At 38.6% G+C, this 16,046-nt stretch overlaps 2 protein-coding genes across 9 annotated transcripts; one reads left to right on the top strand and one right to left on the bottom strand.

Moving 5' to 3' along the window:
- Positions 1-67: 67 nt before the first annotated feature.
- On the bottom strand, positions 68-10,680 carry tmco3 (transmembrane and coiled-coil domains 3). Of its 4 annotated transcripts, none has more exons than XM_044139966.1 (16): positions 10,588-10,680; positions 7,918-8,041; positions 7,767-7,805; positions 6,923-7,226; positions 5,918-6,085; positions 5,085-5,264; positions 4,785-4,985; positions 4,557-4,685; positions 4,376-4,468; positions 3,593-3,779; positions 3,070-3,187; positions 2,780-2,975; positions 2,546-2,696; positions 2,360-2,439; positions 2,130-2,279; positions 68-1,137 (listed from the first exon to the last, which is right to left on the bottom strand). In XM_044139966.1, the coding sequence occupies exons 4-16, from the start codon at positions 7,178-7,180 to the stop codon at positions 1,024-1,026; spliced, it is 2,025 nt and encodes a 674-aa protein (XP_043995901.1). In that variant the 5' UTR covers positions 7,181-7,226; positions 7,767-7,805; positions 7,918-8,041; positions 10,588-10,680; the 3' UTR covers positions 68-1,023. The 4 variants fall into 4 exon arrangements, with proteins under 4 accessions (XP_043995901.1, XP_043995892.1, XP_043995911.1 ...); XM_044139957.1 differs by lacking the exon at positions 10,588-10,680 and adding an exon at positions 9,275-9,412; XM_044139976.1 differs by lacking the exon at positions 10,588-10,680 and adding an exon at positions 9,275-9,412 and having other exon boundaries at positions 7,906-8,041.
- dcun1d2b (DCN1, defective in cullin neddylation 1, domain containing 2b) lies at positions 9,436-14,698 on the top strand. 5 transcript variants are annotated; one of them, XM_044140012.1, is made up of 8 exons: positions 10,084-10,131; positions 10,273-10,360; positions 11,454-11,670; positions 11,765-11,933; positions 12,038-12,168; positions 12,262-12,344; positions 12,636-12,732; positions 13,597-14,698. In XM_044140012.1, the coding sequence occupies exons 2-8, from the start codon at positions 10,358-10,360 to the stop codon at positions 13,674-13,676; spliced, it is 780 nt and encodes a 259-aa protein (XP_043995947.1). In that variant the 5' UTR covers positions 10,084-10,131; positions 10,273-10,357; the 3' UTR covers positions 13,677-14,698. The 5 variants fall into 5 exon arrangements, with proteins under 5 accessions (XP_043995958.1, XP_043995987.1, XP_043995947.1 ...); XM_044140023.1 differs by lacking the exons at positions 10,084-10,131; positions 10,273-10,360 and adding an exon at positions 9,436-9,574; XM_044140052.1 differs by lacking the exon at positions 10,273-10,360 and having other exon boundaries at positions 10,066-10,131.
- Positions 14,699-16,046: the final 1,348 nt, after the last annotated feature.

Genomic DNA, 16,046 nt, shown 5'->3' on the forward strand with positions numbered 1-16,046 from the left:
GGAATGTTGATAGTCATTAAGAACATTTTAGTTATTCAGACAAACAAATAAAGTTCAAAGAAAAGAATGTTTGTCATCTTTTTTTTACTGAAGATATATAAATCCAAGTAAGTTCAACACAAATGACGGTCGGAATAAAGAAGGTAATGACAGCAGAAATAAAATACAAACTTAAATTAAAACAACCCTTCAAACAAGTGGAATATATGAAACTAATAAATATAAACAGTAATGTCGGATGGTGATACATATTAACATTGCACATGTTTTTATACATTTACATTTCAGGGTAACAGCTCTTCCTTTCAGTGCCGGGTGGAACAGGGCAAAGCAGGCACATCATTTTTGACATTCAGAGGACGAGTGCTGGCATTGTTTTCTTCAGATAACACCAGTGAATAATAAATTATCAAATGTAATTCTACTGAAACATTTTCGTTGTCTCTGCTGTTATTAGTGCAGTCTAGTGTACCCAAAAATCAAGATTTCTGGGCAGATTTAGTCAGTTTTCCTGAAACTCTCAGTAAGAAAAGGATGATATTAAACCAAAGTACCATTAACGTTAATCAGCAGAGATCTTTGACTTCAGCCTGAGGCAGGGTCTGTGATCACTGATGCCTCAAATCACAACAGAGAAATTACAAGCATAGCATCTATAAAGAAAAACTATAAATAAGAAAACATTTATATGAAGAACTGTTAAGATTTGGTCCGTGGATTTTCAGAGTTAATGTGCAAAATGAGACAATTTTGAGCTCGGCATCATAAAATGCAATAGTGAACGTACTGTAGAGACATGAATAACAGTCAAAGTAATAAAAAAATCTTCCAGTGAAAATATTGTAAGAATGTCTGCCTTGTATTAACCATTACAATCAGCAGTAGTGTTGGATCAGAAAAATGGATTTGAAGCAGATTAAATCCAGCTTTAAAAAAAAAAAAAGACTTCATGTGATATTGCAACCAGCTCTAGTAAGTCACAGAGGATTTTTTTTTTTTTTTTGAGCCCTGATATCGGTGTGGTCACGTGACCGTTTTGCGTTGGGTGCGAGGAACCCATTTGTGTGTCGTGATTCTCCACAGCAGCGGAGCCAGCAGCAAGCTGAGGGTGGTGACGCTGAGGACCAGCAGGTACACCTGGACAGAGACAGGTAGTTTTACTCTCAACATTCGGGGTTTAGTTGTTAGCATCGTTTTAAATGCTCGAAGGCTGACCTCCTGCATCTAGAGTGCAACTATACAGTGATCAACCACAGAAAAGAGATAGAACGAGGAAATCCATCCTTAACTTTAACTATGATATAAATTTATCCTCTAACATTTACAAAGTTCTGCTTTTAGTCACTTTCATTGAGTAAAGACACGTATTATATGACAAGACGTTTATATGTTAACATTTTAAGTACCAGCGCGACTTTTAAAGCTAATTAAATTTATAAAAACATAAGTATTACTTGGACTAAACATTTCATCAAAATTTTAAATTGATGCTTTCAGGTGTTGCGTTTTACTGGCTTTGTAGTTATTAACAGATTAGTGCAAGTTCACACTTGAATTCAAGTTGTAAAAGTTCAGCTCACACAGATTAAAACTGAAATAATTCCTGTTTGTGAGTCATCAATAGCACATACTGTAAAACATAATAAGCTGACATTATTTAAATGATGCAAAAGATACAATTCTTCTGACAAATCTTGTTAAATACTGGCAGATTACATTATGCCTCAACATTAATATATTATTTTGCTGACAGAAATGAAGAAAAGCATAACAATCATAAATGAAATGTAGTCTGCAAAGAAAAAAAGACTAATTGTGGTCATTTTCTAAGCACTAAAGTTGTTTTTGTTGTCTACGCCTATCAGACAGAAAACTCAAAAAAAATCACAATGTTTTTAAAAGTTTCCTTCGAGCTGATTTGTTGGATGTTTCCTGTACAGAGTGAGCTCTGGACTCACTGTTTGCCAGGAATTGACAATTTTCAGTTTAACTACTTACAGTCCTTAGAATTAAAAATAAATCTAAATTGCCAAGCTAAGCCTCAAAGAAACCTCGAACCGGAACTGGCCGAGAAAAACCTGATGCAATTCTTCTCAACAGACCGAAATTTCATCCAGCTCATCACTCACCTCTCTGGAGATGATCCCGGCTCGACGTGCGCGGCTCCCCAGGACAAAGGAGAACTCGCTGACCTGAGCCAGACCAGCTGAGACGATCCACCGGATGTGTCGGGAACTCGGAGGCAAGATGATGGAGAGCACCAGCACAGCCATGACAAACTGGAGCAAAACGAGAGAAGTTAGGAGACGAGGAAACTTCATCAGGACAGACTGAGAACAAAAACAAGGAATAGCTGAACCTTCATGATGACGAGTGTGAGAGTCAGCACCAGCAAGATGGTGAGCTCATACAACACAAATGTAGGGAACACGTGAAGACCTGCAGCATCAAACAGACAAAAGAGGAGGACTCAGCACAGTCTACATGTGAAAATCATAATAAAGTGAAGCAAATATCACAGAAAGACCATGATATTCAGCCTAACCAATAGAGGCAAAGAAGATGATGGCGAGAAAGTCTCTGATTGGCTCGATGCTCGCCATGACCTCGGCTGTGACCATGTGACCTTGCGATGACAGCAAAGCTCCCGCCAAGAAGCAGCCCAACTCCATGGAAACATCCAGAAACTCTGTAACCTAAAATACCAAACAAATCAGCCTCTTAACTTCAACTTGAAGATGACACAAAAAAGGTCACACCAAATTTCTTTTAATCGTACCGTCAGCATGAAGAAGACAAACGCCGTCATCCCCAGTACCAGGATCTCCTTGTTGCCTTTGCTCTCAGCGTGAAGTTTCTTGTAATACGGACCAATCAGGAAGAATTTGAGCACCAAACAAAGCAAAAAAACAGCAGCCAGCGACACCAGGACCCGAGTCAGGAGCTCCAGCACTCGCAGACCTCCAAGCAGAAAGCTGGTTCGAACAGAGGAATCAAAATATTTACAGGATTGTAAGTTTGAGAAGGAGGAATTTATGATGAAGAAACAATAAATTACAACTTGCTGACCTGTCCAAGTCCCCGCTCTGTGCCTGGATCAGAGTGGGCATGACAGCAATGAAGAGGCCAAGCTGGACATCCTGCATCACCAACATCCCGAGGAGAACGCTGCTGTAGTCCAGGTCACCTGTCAAACACACACACACACACACACACGCATACACACACACACCACTGTTTAAAACATTGAATCAGTCAGTAACTGGAGGAAAGCATTTCTAATTTGATGATGTCAAACTTTCTCTATCAGCTTTGTGTCTCTATATTTTAAAGTCATCAGAAAAAAACTAGAATATAATGAGAATTTTATGAGCTGTCCAAGTCAAAATCATCCATGTGAAATATATTGTCCCAGCTGCGAGAACAGAACCATAAAAGCTTAGCTGTGTACCAGGATTTCCCAAATTCAAAGGATTTAAATACATCCTATGTTCATGGTCAACAGGTCATCCTTTTCTCCAACCCTTTTTTGCCAATTTCAAATAAAAGTATGCAGCAAATAAAAATAAAAAAAAAAGACATTTCTACATACCTTCTCTTTCCACTCTGCTTCCTCCTGCCAGGAATCGTGACACCAGTGGAGTGCTGGACAGGGACAGACAGGTGGAGACGAAGACCGTCTGGGTGGGGCGAATATGGAGAAGCTGACCCCATAACAACCCGGCCGCCACCATCAGCAGGCTCAGGTAGCATGACCCCTGAACTGAGGTCTTCCATACCTAAACACACATTACAAAAGAAGAAGTCATCTTCTTTCAAACACCAAAACTGAGGACTAACACTACTATTCTACTTTAAAGGAACTTTTTATAATATATTTCAATTACTCATTTAATGAGAACTTGTGTTTGGGTTTATAAGAAGTATGTTACTTTCAATAATACTCCTGTGTTCTGGGCAAAAATTACATTCTCTAGATACACAAAGCTGGTACAGACGTACTCTAAAGAACTTGGGAGTTGCAATAGCACTAAAAGGTGGCGCTACAAAATTTTGACTCATATGGCTAAATGAAAATTTTTCAGCTTTTCAGATTTTTATTTAGAAAACAAATTAAAACAACTCGGAAATGTATTAATAAAACTACGTTTTTCACTCTTGCGTACAATACTGACTTTTGATCTGAAGTTCATTATAATATATTTATATTACTAGGTGACACAATGAGTGCATGTCAATGTTATGACATAAAACTAACATTGCTGCAAATGGAGCATCTCGCTTATCATTGTACAAGAATAATAAGCAGTAAGTAAAACAACTAAAGAAAGCAATCGTCACCATCGGTTTCTGGTCCAAACTTGTTCTCATTTACCTTTCGAAGGCGCTCAGGTGAAAACTCCAGTCCCACCACAAAGAGAGTAAAGAACACACCCAACTCCCCCAGAGTCTCCACCTGAACTATAGACTGCAAGAAGAAAAGGCAGTCGTGATTTTTAGTTTAGTAAAAGTCGTTCTTCTTTAAGCCACTGCAGTCATGATGCACAGACACAAACCTTGATGCTGTTGAGTCCAGAAGGGCCGAGCAGGACCCCACAGATGATGTATCCAAACATAGGCGGAAGACCCACCAGGGTGCAAATCCAACCACAAGGCAGAGAGAGCATCACCACTGAAACCAGGTCCTGTTGATAAATTCATTTAAAACCAAGTAATGCAGTCTTTCTACATCTTCCACAGCCTGGATAAAACCAGTATGATTAGAGAAGAAAGCAGCGACTAACCTTGATGAAGTGATGGTCAGCTCTGGGCATCGTGGAGTCTCGTGGTTTCGTCAGAACATACTGGTTATTCTGAGAGTCGATGAGCATGCTGAGCCCCAAGTCATCCTCCACCTCTTTCTGTGTGGATTTGTTCTTCGCTTTCCCTCCTTTGTCCTCGTCCTCTTCCACTCTTAGCACTGCTTCGACATTCACTCCCTTCATCTACACGAAGTAAAGTCCATATGCATAACTATTGGTTCTGGGTATAACAATAAGTGAGTCTGCACGTTCTCTGAAACTTAGCAGCCAAACTGAGCAGACCTGTTTGTTGTTGTCAAAGGCATGCTCTTCGATCTCCTCCTCTAGGCGGTCTGCTGCCTTCCTGACGTCCTCCAAAATCTCCTCCAAGATGGACAGAGTCTTGTTCTGGGCCAAAGCGCTCTTAAGAGCTTCTTGCTGATGCTTCTCTGCAGCCACCAGCTCCATGTACTCCTGTTCTTCCTGAAATATAACAATAGAGCCCAACAAACACACTAATTTACTGGCAAAAAAAGATTGAAGAATCAAAGCTCTTCTCACACGTCGAGTGGATGTTTAAAAAACTTAATCCACTTGATTGCAATACATTATTCTACTTAATTTCAGAAGCACATATTTAAAGTCAACTTCAAATAAATTCAGACTTTTTTGTTGAGGGCAAATCTGTCACATTTTCTTTAATCTGCATTTCTGCTCATCTTCAGACAAAAAATACCCAAAAGGAAAACATGTGGACTAAGCATACAGAAAAAAGAAACTTTATTTCAACTGTCATCTGATTAAAAACATCTAAAACAAAAGTGTCTCTTCATGTCTATGCTGCAAAACGCTCATTAATATTGCAACTTCTACCTTATTCTGAAATTAGAAAAGTAATCATATCTCGTTTTTTTACTGAGAGGACGAAGTTGTTTGTATTCGGTAAATTCGCTCATTTTTGCATTGATTACAAAGAAAATGTGGAATGTTGCTTTCACCCTTTATTTAGCTAGATAGGCTCCTGTTTAGATGGCTGCCATACCATTAGGAAAGTCAACCAGAAATGCATATGCATTTATTTGGAGGTAAAGGATCCATAAAACTATGCAGAGTTTTATGGATCCTTTTTACTTTACCTTTATGGCTGCCTCTCTGAGGGCCTCCAGCCTCTGTCTGCTGCTCTCCTTCATATTGACCACATCCCTGTAGTCTCCCTGCAGCACCCTCTGCAGGCCGTGCAGCGCCTGGAACACCAGGTGCTCGCTCTCGTTCAGCTCCTTCTGAAAAACCTCCAGAGTGTGAACCTAAATGCGAATGAGTAAAGATTAAAAAGAAGAAGAAAATCATAAACTCTTTCACTAATGTAATTCTACGTGATCTTAATGTGGTACGTTTCATGAGTAGGATATACAGATATTAATCTTAAAATATATAAATTCAATGTATAAGTCAATAAGGCTATTCGGCCAGTTATAAACTAACAAAATAAGCCAATTAATAACATTTTTCCTCTAATTTCCAGAAATAAACATATTTATATCTAGAAATACATTTTCTTCTTTTTTTTTTTTTTTTTTAGATTTTTGGACATTTAAAACATCAGTTAGTTAGAGATAATTTCATGTAATTGTGAAGTCATTCTACAGAAAAAGTTTTCCTAATAAACGCAAGGTTTTAATAAACGGGAAGTTTATTAAAACTGGAAGTGTTAGAGCTCTGATTAAGTCATCTGAGTAAATGTAAACAATAAAACAACAGCAGAGATTTTTCACACATCTACCTGGAAAAAGCAGCTTCATCCATTGACTTAGAAATAAAGTTGTAAAACATTTTTAACATGTTTTACCTAACTGACTTTAAGGTATGTTTACTTCTGCTATGAAATAATTGGGCATGTGATATTTCAACATAGTGCCAAGCTCCTCCCTTGTGTTGGCTGTCTAACAGGTTATTATTTATATACACGTGTGTTTAGTCTGCTTTGTTTTGCTGTCCATCCTCCTTCAGCCCTGACTAAAACAAAGACCAAGGAGTGTTGAAAACCTATGAGGACTAGCTGAACACATTTTAATTCCAACATTATTATGATATCAACAACAACAACAACAAAAAGGACCATTCGGTGCTTCGTAGAGTCATACCTGGAAGTGCTTCTCTGGCTCTGAAAGGCTTTGGTCTTTCCCAACAGCCGCCGCAGCGGCTGCCAGCTTGTTGATGGCCACATTCTTCTGCTGTAGCAAACCCACCAGCCGCTTGCAGTTGTTGGTCACCCACCTGTGGCCCTGTGTCTGCGCTTTGCTCCGATAGAGCTTGATGGCATGCCGGGCCACCTGCTCCTTTGGCAGCACAGCGAGTGCCTCAGTCAGGCCGAGGCACAGCAGCCAGCACAGAACCTGCATCCAAACTGCTTCACTACGGTGAGGAGTTTGAGGAGAAATGCAAGACCTAGGGGAGGGACAGAGTGGCACAGAGTGCATAGTGCTGAAAGCATTAGAAGCAAAATCCCACTCATCACTGAGACAGTCGAAGCTTCATGTTTGCATCTGCTACAGATTGTGTTTCCAAATACAAACCAGATTTTTTTTAGTTCATGCTACTTCAGTTTAGATTTTAAAGGCTGCTTAGTAGAAACACATGATGCTCCTGAAATATCATTTTCAGAGACTGTTGTACTTAATATAAGTTGCAATATTATACGTTGTATATTTGTCACAAATATACAGCAATAACAAAAGTGTAAGTATTCTGTATCTTTAAATCAATTCCCATCATCTACTGCAACAGTAAAATTAGATACAGTGTGAGAAATTTTAAGTAACATAAGTTTTTTTAAGCATTTCTGACAATTCTTTAAGTGGGTGTTTTCAAAAAAAAACAAGGAATGTGGATGTGCACCTCCTGTCACACCATATTCACACTGTTTTGAAGGTGCGGCTACAACAGAAATGATAGCAAACAGTGCAGTGACAAGACAGGACACCTTACCTGTTTATAATCCAGTGCTACCTGTCTTTTCACAAATACCTAAATCGACAAATCAAGAAGAATTCTGAACATGAGAGGCAGTTTATGATTACATTTATCAATTCAATTATTAGCATTTAGCTGAATGCATTAAACTCACAGTTGATTTTACCTTCAACAGCATGAGTCAAGCTGAGATTGTCTAACTTTCAGAATCCCTCTTCTTCTCCTCCCTTCAGTTGAACTGCTGCCACTTTACTGGAGTTGCTAGAGGTCAGGAGCACCGTTGTTCAGATCTGGACAGCAGATTGAAAAAACATCAGAGCACAAACATGTCACTTAAAGTTTTAGTAGTGTCATGTGCAATGAAACATATTATGAGTGTGAAGAGAAAAATACGCTACAAAAACACATTTTCAACAATACTCCTCAAAATCTTATTTGATCTTTATCAAAGCTTTTTCATTTATTTGTATTTTTTTCACTTTTATTTACGTGCTTCCGGCTCACTAAATATGTGACAAGAAACCACAGCAGAAATCATATTGCAATAAAACAAGCGAATATACTTCAGTCCTGTCAATGTGTCGAGTACATCTTACACAGATTGTTAGTCACTCACAGAGCAACACAGGAGAAATCACACATGCATTCCTACTTAGGGCCAATTTAGGGAGACCAATTATTCTAACATCATATTTTTCGACTGTGGAAGGAAGCTGGAGTACCCAGAAAAAACATATGGGGAGAACAAACTGCATCCAGGTTGGGATTTGAACTCAGGATCGTTTTGCAGCAAAGCAACAGTGACATCCACTGTAACATTTAAAACGTTTAAAAAAAAAAATATCCAAAACAGGGTCTTTTTGTATTAGATAAAGACCAGCCTTTAAATGTTAGTAGTAGATTGGCTAAAGCTGGACTGGATTGTCTCATTAAACTCAATTTAACCAGATATCTTTTTATTCAGTTAATAAAAACAGAACAAAAAATAGCTAGTTTTATACTGTTTTTGCGATTTCACCAATTTAGATTGTGTCTATTCTAACTTTCTTAAAGCTTTGAATAAATGTCTGGATCATAGGAAGACAACAAATGCTTTACATCATCTTTGACAAATATTAATGTGTTTCAATTTTTTTTCCAAAATTCAATGTTGATATAGGTGACATCTGAGTTTGCAAAGTGTCTTTTCAAACTTGAAGTCAGTCTCATCTAAGACTATTCAAATGACAATAAACGGACTGTTTTAACAGGATAAGAATTCCAAAATTTGAAAACATATTTGTTTTCAAATAAATGTTTCACAAATCACAAACGACGTTTTTAAGTAATTCTTACTCGGCGTCCCTATTGTGGCAATTATGGATATTATAGCCTACTTCTGGAACAGGAGCTGGCGAAAAGAATCTAAGAATCCAGGAGGTCTTTAGTTTATTAATCAAACTTTCACGACAAAGTTAGCCAAGATATTAATAAGCAGATACACGCACACATTCATACACACGATAGATATAAAATAGACATACCGGAAGACACAGCAGTCGGTAAAAACATCCATCGGTTTGGCGTTGTGTACGGATTATTAAAGAAAAGCTGTAACTATTAGGGAAGAGAGTCTCGCTCTTGCCTCTCAGCAGAGGAAGAAGTAGACAAGAACAATCGAGTAGTTGTGCCGCACCGACACCGACAGAGACACCCCTCCCCTGCCACATAGTTAGAGCCAGCGTCGGCACAGGCGCTCCCTGCTCCTACTTCATGTTTATTCTGACCTCCTTCAGTACCGCCGTTCGTGAAGGTGTTCCGGAGCACACAGGGGGGGACCGTCGGTGAGTTTAACCTGTCTCTGAAACAACTTCACGAACCCCCTTGGATAAAGTTGAGTTTTCAGGGCTGGAGTTTGTCAAATTCCAACAATTTGTTCTTTAATGACGAAGCTGTCAGTCCAGCTCTAGCCAGCTGGGTTCACCCTCTTTCTTTCTCACGGTGACATAACGTTGCCGCTGCTAACACTTGCTTTGCTAATAATAGCAGACTAAGCGTACAATATTAGAAACCACTTATTTCGGTAAAGTACAATTTAAATTAACCTTAGCCAAAATAGCAATTGTTTCTTTACGTTTCTAACATCGTTGTAAGTTTGATGCAACCATCATATTACTTCCGAAACATCTTTATCTGAACTGTTATGGGAGTTGTAGTTTTTTTAGGTGTGTCAGCTACTTCGCTGGTGACGTTCATGCCTTTTCAAACTGTGACAGCTAACGTCATTCTAATCCTTACACGAGACTTTTTTTTAATTTTTTTTTAAATAACTACACAATTTGAACTAAAACAACTCAGCTTTGCGTCAAATATGCTTTGGAGAGCCGTGTTTTAGAAGCAGGTATTGTCGGGGTTTTTTGGTGCATTTACTAGACAGCAACAAAGTGCTTTGTTGCTAAGTTTTATTTATTATCACATAAACATGTTTTGTAAGTTTCTAAAGTAAGTGGCTTGTTGACTTCTCCGGAACTACATTTCCCAGTATTTTGGTCTGGATCGTATTTCTTCTTGCGCACGCGCACTATGAGATCGTGGATATTAAGTTGGCCAAAACAGCTGGTGATAAAATGGTAGGTAATATTTTAAAAAGACAAACCGAGTGAGAGACAGAGAGTTGTAAAGCCCCCGTTCAACATGTCACCATACCGACAGTAGTTGTCACTAATGTTTACGGTGCAGCACCATGTGAGGGATCAGGCTGTCCTCAGCGTCGCGTTGCCAGTCAGTGTGATGTGAGAGTAATGGAAGGTCAGTTGCTGGTATTTTGAGATCGGACACCTGCACTCGCTCCACGTACCTTTCCCTTTTTGGTTGGTGGCCCGGCTGGGTTGGTGCTGCTGTTGCAGGTCAGGAGAGCCTGTGAGATCTAACGCCCCCTACCCAGGAAAATCTGGGTCACAGAGAAGCTGCTGTTTGATCATTCGGTGGGTTAGTTCCACCGAGATGTACAATCTGTTAGAGGTTAACAAAACATGATGTGGTTATTTCTGTGCTGATTTTTGAAAGTAATTTTTTTTTCTTTACAACTCTGACTTGGAAGTGTTTGGACCCTTGATTTGAGTTTTAGGCATGCATTGCTAACAACACTTAAAAAATTCTCCGACTCAATAGTTTACTGTATGTTTAGATTTGAATAGAAATCAGATCTTTGCAAGCAACTGCACCAGGAGCTTCAAATCCATGTCCACTGTAACACTGGGTGTTTATTATAACCATCATTTACTATTTGTATATGGCTGTTCATTAATGTTCTTCTGATGTAGAAGAATCTGTGTCCCTGAGTTAAAACCAGTTTGGGTGTCAACTGGTTGGTACAATATCCTTTTACACGTGCAAATTTACAAACGATTGTTCAATGAATATGAAGTTTTAACATACTGATCTATGTGTATTTTCTCTTTTTAAACAGTTTTGTTAAAAAAAAAAATTAAAAAAAAAATTACTTTCTAGGAATGTTTTTATTTAAACAAAAATTACCTGCAATTTTAAAGTAACCATGCCAAATCAATATGTGGCAAAGTAACATAGTCACTGAAAAAACCTTCTGCACGAAGATTAAATTTAAAGCAGATGCGGACTATACCAAAATCTCATCGCCTTTCTAAAGTCTGGCATAGACAGCAAATATGTATTTATTTCCTTGTGTGTTTACTTGCCTGGCAGCACAAGTTGAAATCATCACAGAAGGACAAGGTTCGCCAGTTTATCTCTGTCACGCAAGCAGGGGACAGAACAGCTGTGCACTGCCTGACTCAGAATGACTGGAAACTAGAAATCGCCATCGACAACTATTTCCAGAACCCAGACCTGTACTATAAAGAACCCATGAGAACCTCAGTGGACCGCAAGAAGCTTGAACAGCTCTACAACAGATACAAAGGCAAGTGTTGGGCAGACTCACACACTATTTAGTCCCCTAAAAATCTGCACTTTTTCTCTCTGTTTAGCTCAGTGCCCTCTGTCTTTTTTTGCAGACCCCCACGATGAGAACAAGATAGGCATCGATGGGATCCAGCAGTTCTGCGATGACTTAAATCTGGACCCAGCCAGCATAAGCATACTAGTAGTGGCTTGGAAGTTCAGAGCAGCCACGCAGTGCGAGTTTAGCAGGAAGGAGTTCTTCGATGGAATGGTGGAGCTCGGGTAAAAGTCATGTCAAAAATTTCGATATTTGACTCTGGAATGAAGTGCTTATTATATGAACACCTTTAATATTTACGGTAATTTATCTTTGTTGCGCCATTCAGCTGTGATAGTCCAGAAAAACTGAAGGCCATCCTTCCCAGGCTAGAACAAGATCTGAAAGACAATGGGAAATTCAAAGATTTCTACCAGTTTACGTTCAGCTTTGCCAAGAACCCAGGCCAGAAAGGTTTAGGTAAGCAGATGATGTTGGAAAATATCCCAAAATGTCACATTTTCTGTCAAAAACCAAAAATACTTGTAAATTTTTTCTTTTTTTTCTTTCCAGAACTAGAAATGGCTGTGGCTTACTGGAATCTAGTTCTCACAGATCGATTCAAGTTCTTAGATCTATGGATCCGCTTCTTGCAAGTACGTTTTGAAGATTTGCTTCCCCCCCCAGTAGTAATTAAGGTTTTTGGAGTTTATGGGAGGGTCTTAGCTGTGCACTAGTACAAAACAATTAATTTGACTGCATGGCTATAATTACATGGCACTTCGTCTCAAAAACATGTTTTCCACTAAGAAATAAAAATAAAAAAAAATCTAATGGTAGGTTTTTGATGAAATCCACTGATTATTTCCCCACGCATAGTATATGCTTCTTGTTTGGAAATCTTAACAAGACAGGGTTACCCTGTCCTGTCCCTGCCCTCTATTCAGGAGCATCACAAACGCTCAATTCCTAAAGACACCTGGAACCTCCTCCTGGACTTTGGCAACATGATTGCAGATGATATGTCTAACTATGATGAAGAAGGTGAGCCTCGAATCACTACTAGAAAGATTGTTTACGAAGGTGCTGCGGCATCATTCATCTGTCTAATACAAGCTTTTTTGTAAAACTGTGGATTGATTGAAGGCATATGCATGGATCCCTGGTACTAAAGGGTCATTATACACTTGAAGCAACCATGTGAGGGAGCAAAGTAGTGCTGATACTTGTATTTGCAATAACACCTTGAAAATGTTCAGATTTAAAAAAAAAAAAAAAAAGATGCTCATCTCAGATAACATAGATGATATAGATAACTTTGTTCACTAACCACAAACTTCAAAATATTTCATTGTTGTTTTATTTATAATTGGTCAGCATGTAATTGGAGGAGAAATGTTTTAAAATTTGAAAAGTGAGATGCGCATACGCATTCAACCCTGGACACTTTTATCCCGAAATCTAATCTTGTGCAACTATTTGTCTTCAAGAGTCGCCCCCTCTGTGTAGTCCACGTTTACACATTTGTTAGTCGCTTTTATCCAAAGCGACTGAGAAATAATTTATTTAATCTCAGTATAAACACAGATGTCCTCAGGGTGTTGGAGAACATGAGGACCTTTAACCGAAAAAGAAAGATAATGGCGCTAACCAGTGGCACGGCTACAAACGTACCAATAAATTGTGGTATATTTGAACTGGCAGGCAAGGGAAGGAGAGGATTATTCTGAGAAAATAATAATAATTTATCATTCTGATGTGAATATATTGAAGTTTGTGATAGTTGTAAAATGTGAGAAAGTTTAAGAGGTATTTACAAGACACTGTATTTTTTAGTAATAGTATTCCACTTGTCAAACTGCTACTTTTGGATGTTAACTAGTATTATCCTTTTTGTCTTCTGCTCAGGTGCCTGGCCTGTGCTCATCGATGACTTTGTGGAGTTTGCTCGGCCAATTGTAGCAGGAAATAAACTCAACATGACGTAATATTTGCCACAGCTTCACCAAATGGAGGATGCCGTTTTCTTTCTTCCGTTGTTTTTCTATTTATTAATGAGATTATGATACAAGGTAGCCTAAAGAAACAGCTTCTAAGTAGGTTGGCCTGCAGATTTTCAATAATTATTCTGCTGCTAAGAGGCCTTTGAAGAGGAGAAGAAATACAGTGGAAAAAAAACAACAACAAAAGAAGAGGGAAGTGTTTTGTTTTTACTTTCTGCTGTTGTGGACAGATGCTGGAAATGTTTCATGAAACTGATGAGTAAACCGATACTCATCCCTTAAACTTGCAATGGTGGTAGGTTTGAACTGCCACTGTGGACTCATTTAAAATCACTCTCAGCAAAGCAGGCAGCCAGACTAAAATGGGCTTTTAAGTGGTGTGAATGAAACATTGTGATAAGGCTTGGCTGTTCTGTCAGTTAGTATGAAGCTGGTTGATGTAGTTGAGGTTATCAAAATTTGAGAATATGTGTTTGCGTTTGTCACTGTATGTCGTACGAGTGCGTTGGGTGGAGGTAAAATATGTTGCCTTCTGCACAAAGGCTGTTTTTTTTTTTGGTTTGAGATATCATATAGTTAACATTCACCAAGTGAGAGTGAAAATGTTCAGATACACTATTTACATCCAGTCCGATGACTGGACGAAGCATCACGTTTTCTGATCTCAGCACCAGCATAAAGGTTGCTATAATGATTAAAATCCAGCTCTCATCAAAATGAGAATCTAGATGGTCAAAAATATATATTTGACATTGCTTGCACAAGACAGGTAATGGCATTTAGAATCTATTTGTTCACACTAAGCTTTTTCTATTTTCCATTCGGACAATGGAAAAACCTTTACATAATTTAGGGTTGGCGTTGCAGTGCCTAAGAGCTTGAATTTCAACCTGTATGTGGACTGTTTTCAGTTACCCAGGTGAAGCCTTGTCACCTCTTCAAACTGCACTGATATACACTTTTACAAGTACAGAGCTGTTCAGTTTACATTACAGTAAGTTAAACTTTTTTTAAAAAAAATGTGGTTCACACACCCAAAAGTGTTTTAAATGTACGTTTACACTGTTTGAGGTTTGCGCTGCCTCATTATCAAAAGGTCATTGGGATGTTGGGCTGCCATCTAGTGGTAGTTGAGGATTATAGCTTTTTTAATTGTGCTATAGGCAAATTCTACATAAGACTTTAGGGGGTTTTTTGTTTGTTTTTGTTTATAGCAGTTAGAGCAACACTGCATTATCAGATTTACTGATGCATATGCTGAATGCAGCGTTACAGGATGCAGAGCTCAAGGACCAGCTATCTCTGTCAGCACTGTGTGTCGTCCTGTTCTTCTATCAGAGGTCACCCCGTTCCATGTTTTACAGGTTACTGCTGTCACCATAACATAACCTTCGCCATACTTTGTCAATAAGGATTATGCATTATTTTATAGCAGAGCAGCTATGCACTGTAAAGTAGTTACGTTTTAGGTTAAGTTCAAAATAGTTTGAGTGAAATTATAGATACTAGTCCAAATGATTGAGTTTATTCCACATTAAATCCAAATCAAGTGCCATATTTCTCATGACATCAGCTGAGCAAGAGTTGATCTGGTGAAACATTGTTTAAAAAAACAAATGTAACTTATATGAAACTGAAGATATGAGAACATCTGTTCACAATCAGTACAATACGTATGTATTTTATGATACACATGTATTGTACTTATGTGGTGGTCCACTGGTACGTTGTCTTTGTCAAATGTGTCACTGTTCCTGATGCAGAATGTTCTTATTTAAACAGTGTTATTTTGGCTGTGAAAGAAAGCAGCTCTTAATGGATCAAAAGCATTTCTCAGTTGCAATGGTATTAATAAAAAAATGTCAATATAGTGTGAATTTCTTTTTTCTTTTTGCCATAGATGTGCATTATCACTGCACTTGCACTATTTTGCCCAAAGTTTTCCCTGATCTGCATTCACACATGCCATGTATGAAGTCAGGTGGCTTCAGATTTTGGCTCACCCTTTGCAGCCCTCCGCACGGCTTAGAATCATGTGAATATGAAACTTAGAACATTCGTGCTTTTTTTTTTTTTTTTTTGAGCCCAGACACTGATGTTGGACATAAAGGCCTAGGTTACAGTGTCTGCTCGAATTCATCATTCATGTTCAGTTGAGAGCAGGACTCTTCTGGCCAATCAGGTTTTTCCACCCCATTCTCAGAAAGAGAATGGTGTGGAATGTCCCCAAACAAATTTGGGAGCAAGACATTGTCTGAAATAATCTGATATGCAGAAGCATGAAGCGTAAGCGTACCTTCCTGTGGAACTAAACCTATTAGCACACTTTGGATGTGTATTTTTAGATTTATGTTG

The sequence above is a fragment of the Gambusia affinis genome, linkage group LG02 (assembly GCF_019740435.1).
Source record: "Gambusia affinis linkage group LG02, SWU_Gaff_1.0, whole genome shotgun sequence".
NCBI lineage: Eukaryota > Metazoa > Chordata > Actinopteri > Cyprinodontiformes > Poeciliidae > Gambusia > Gambusia affinis.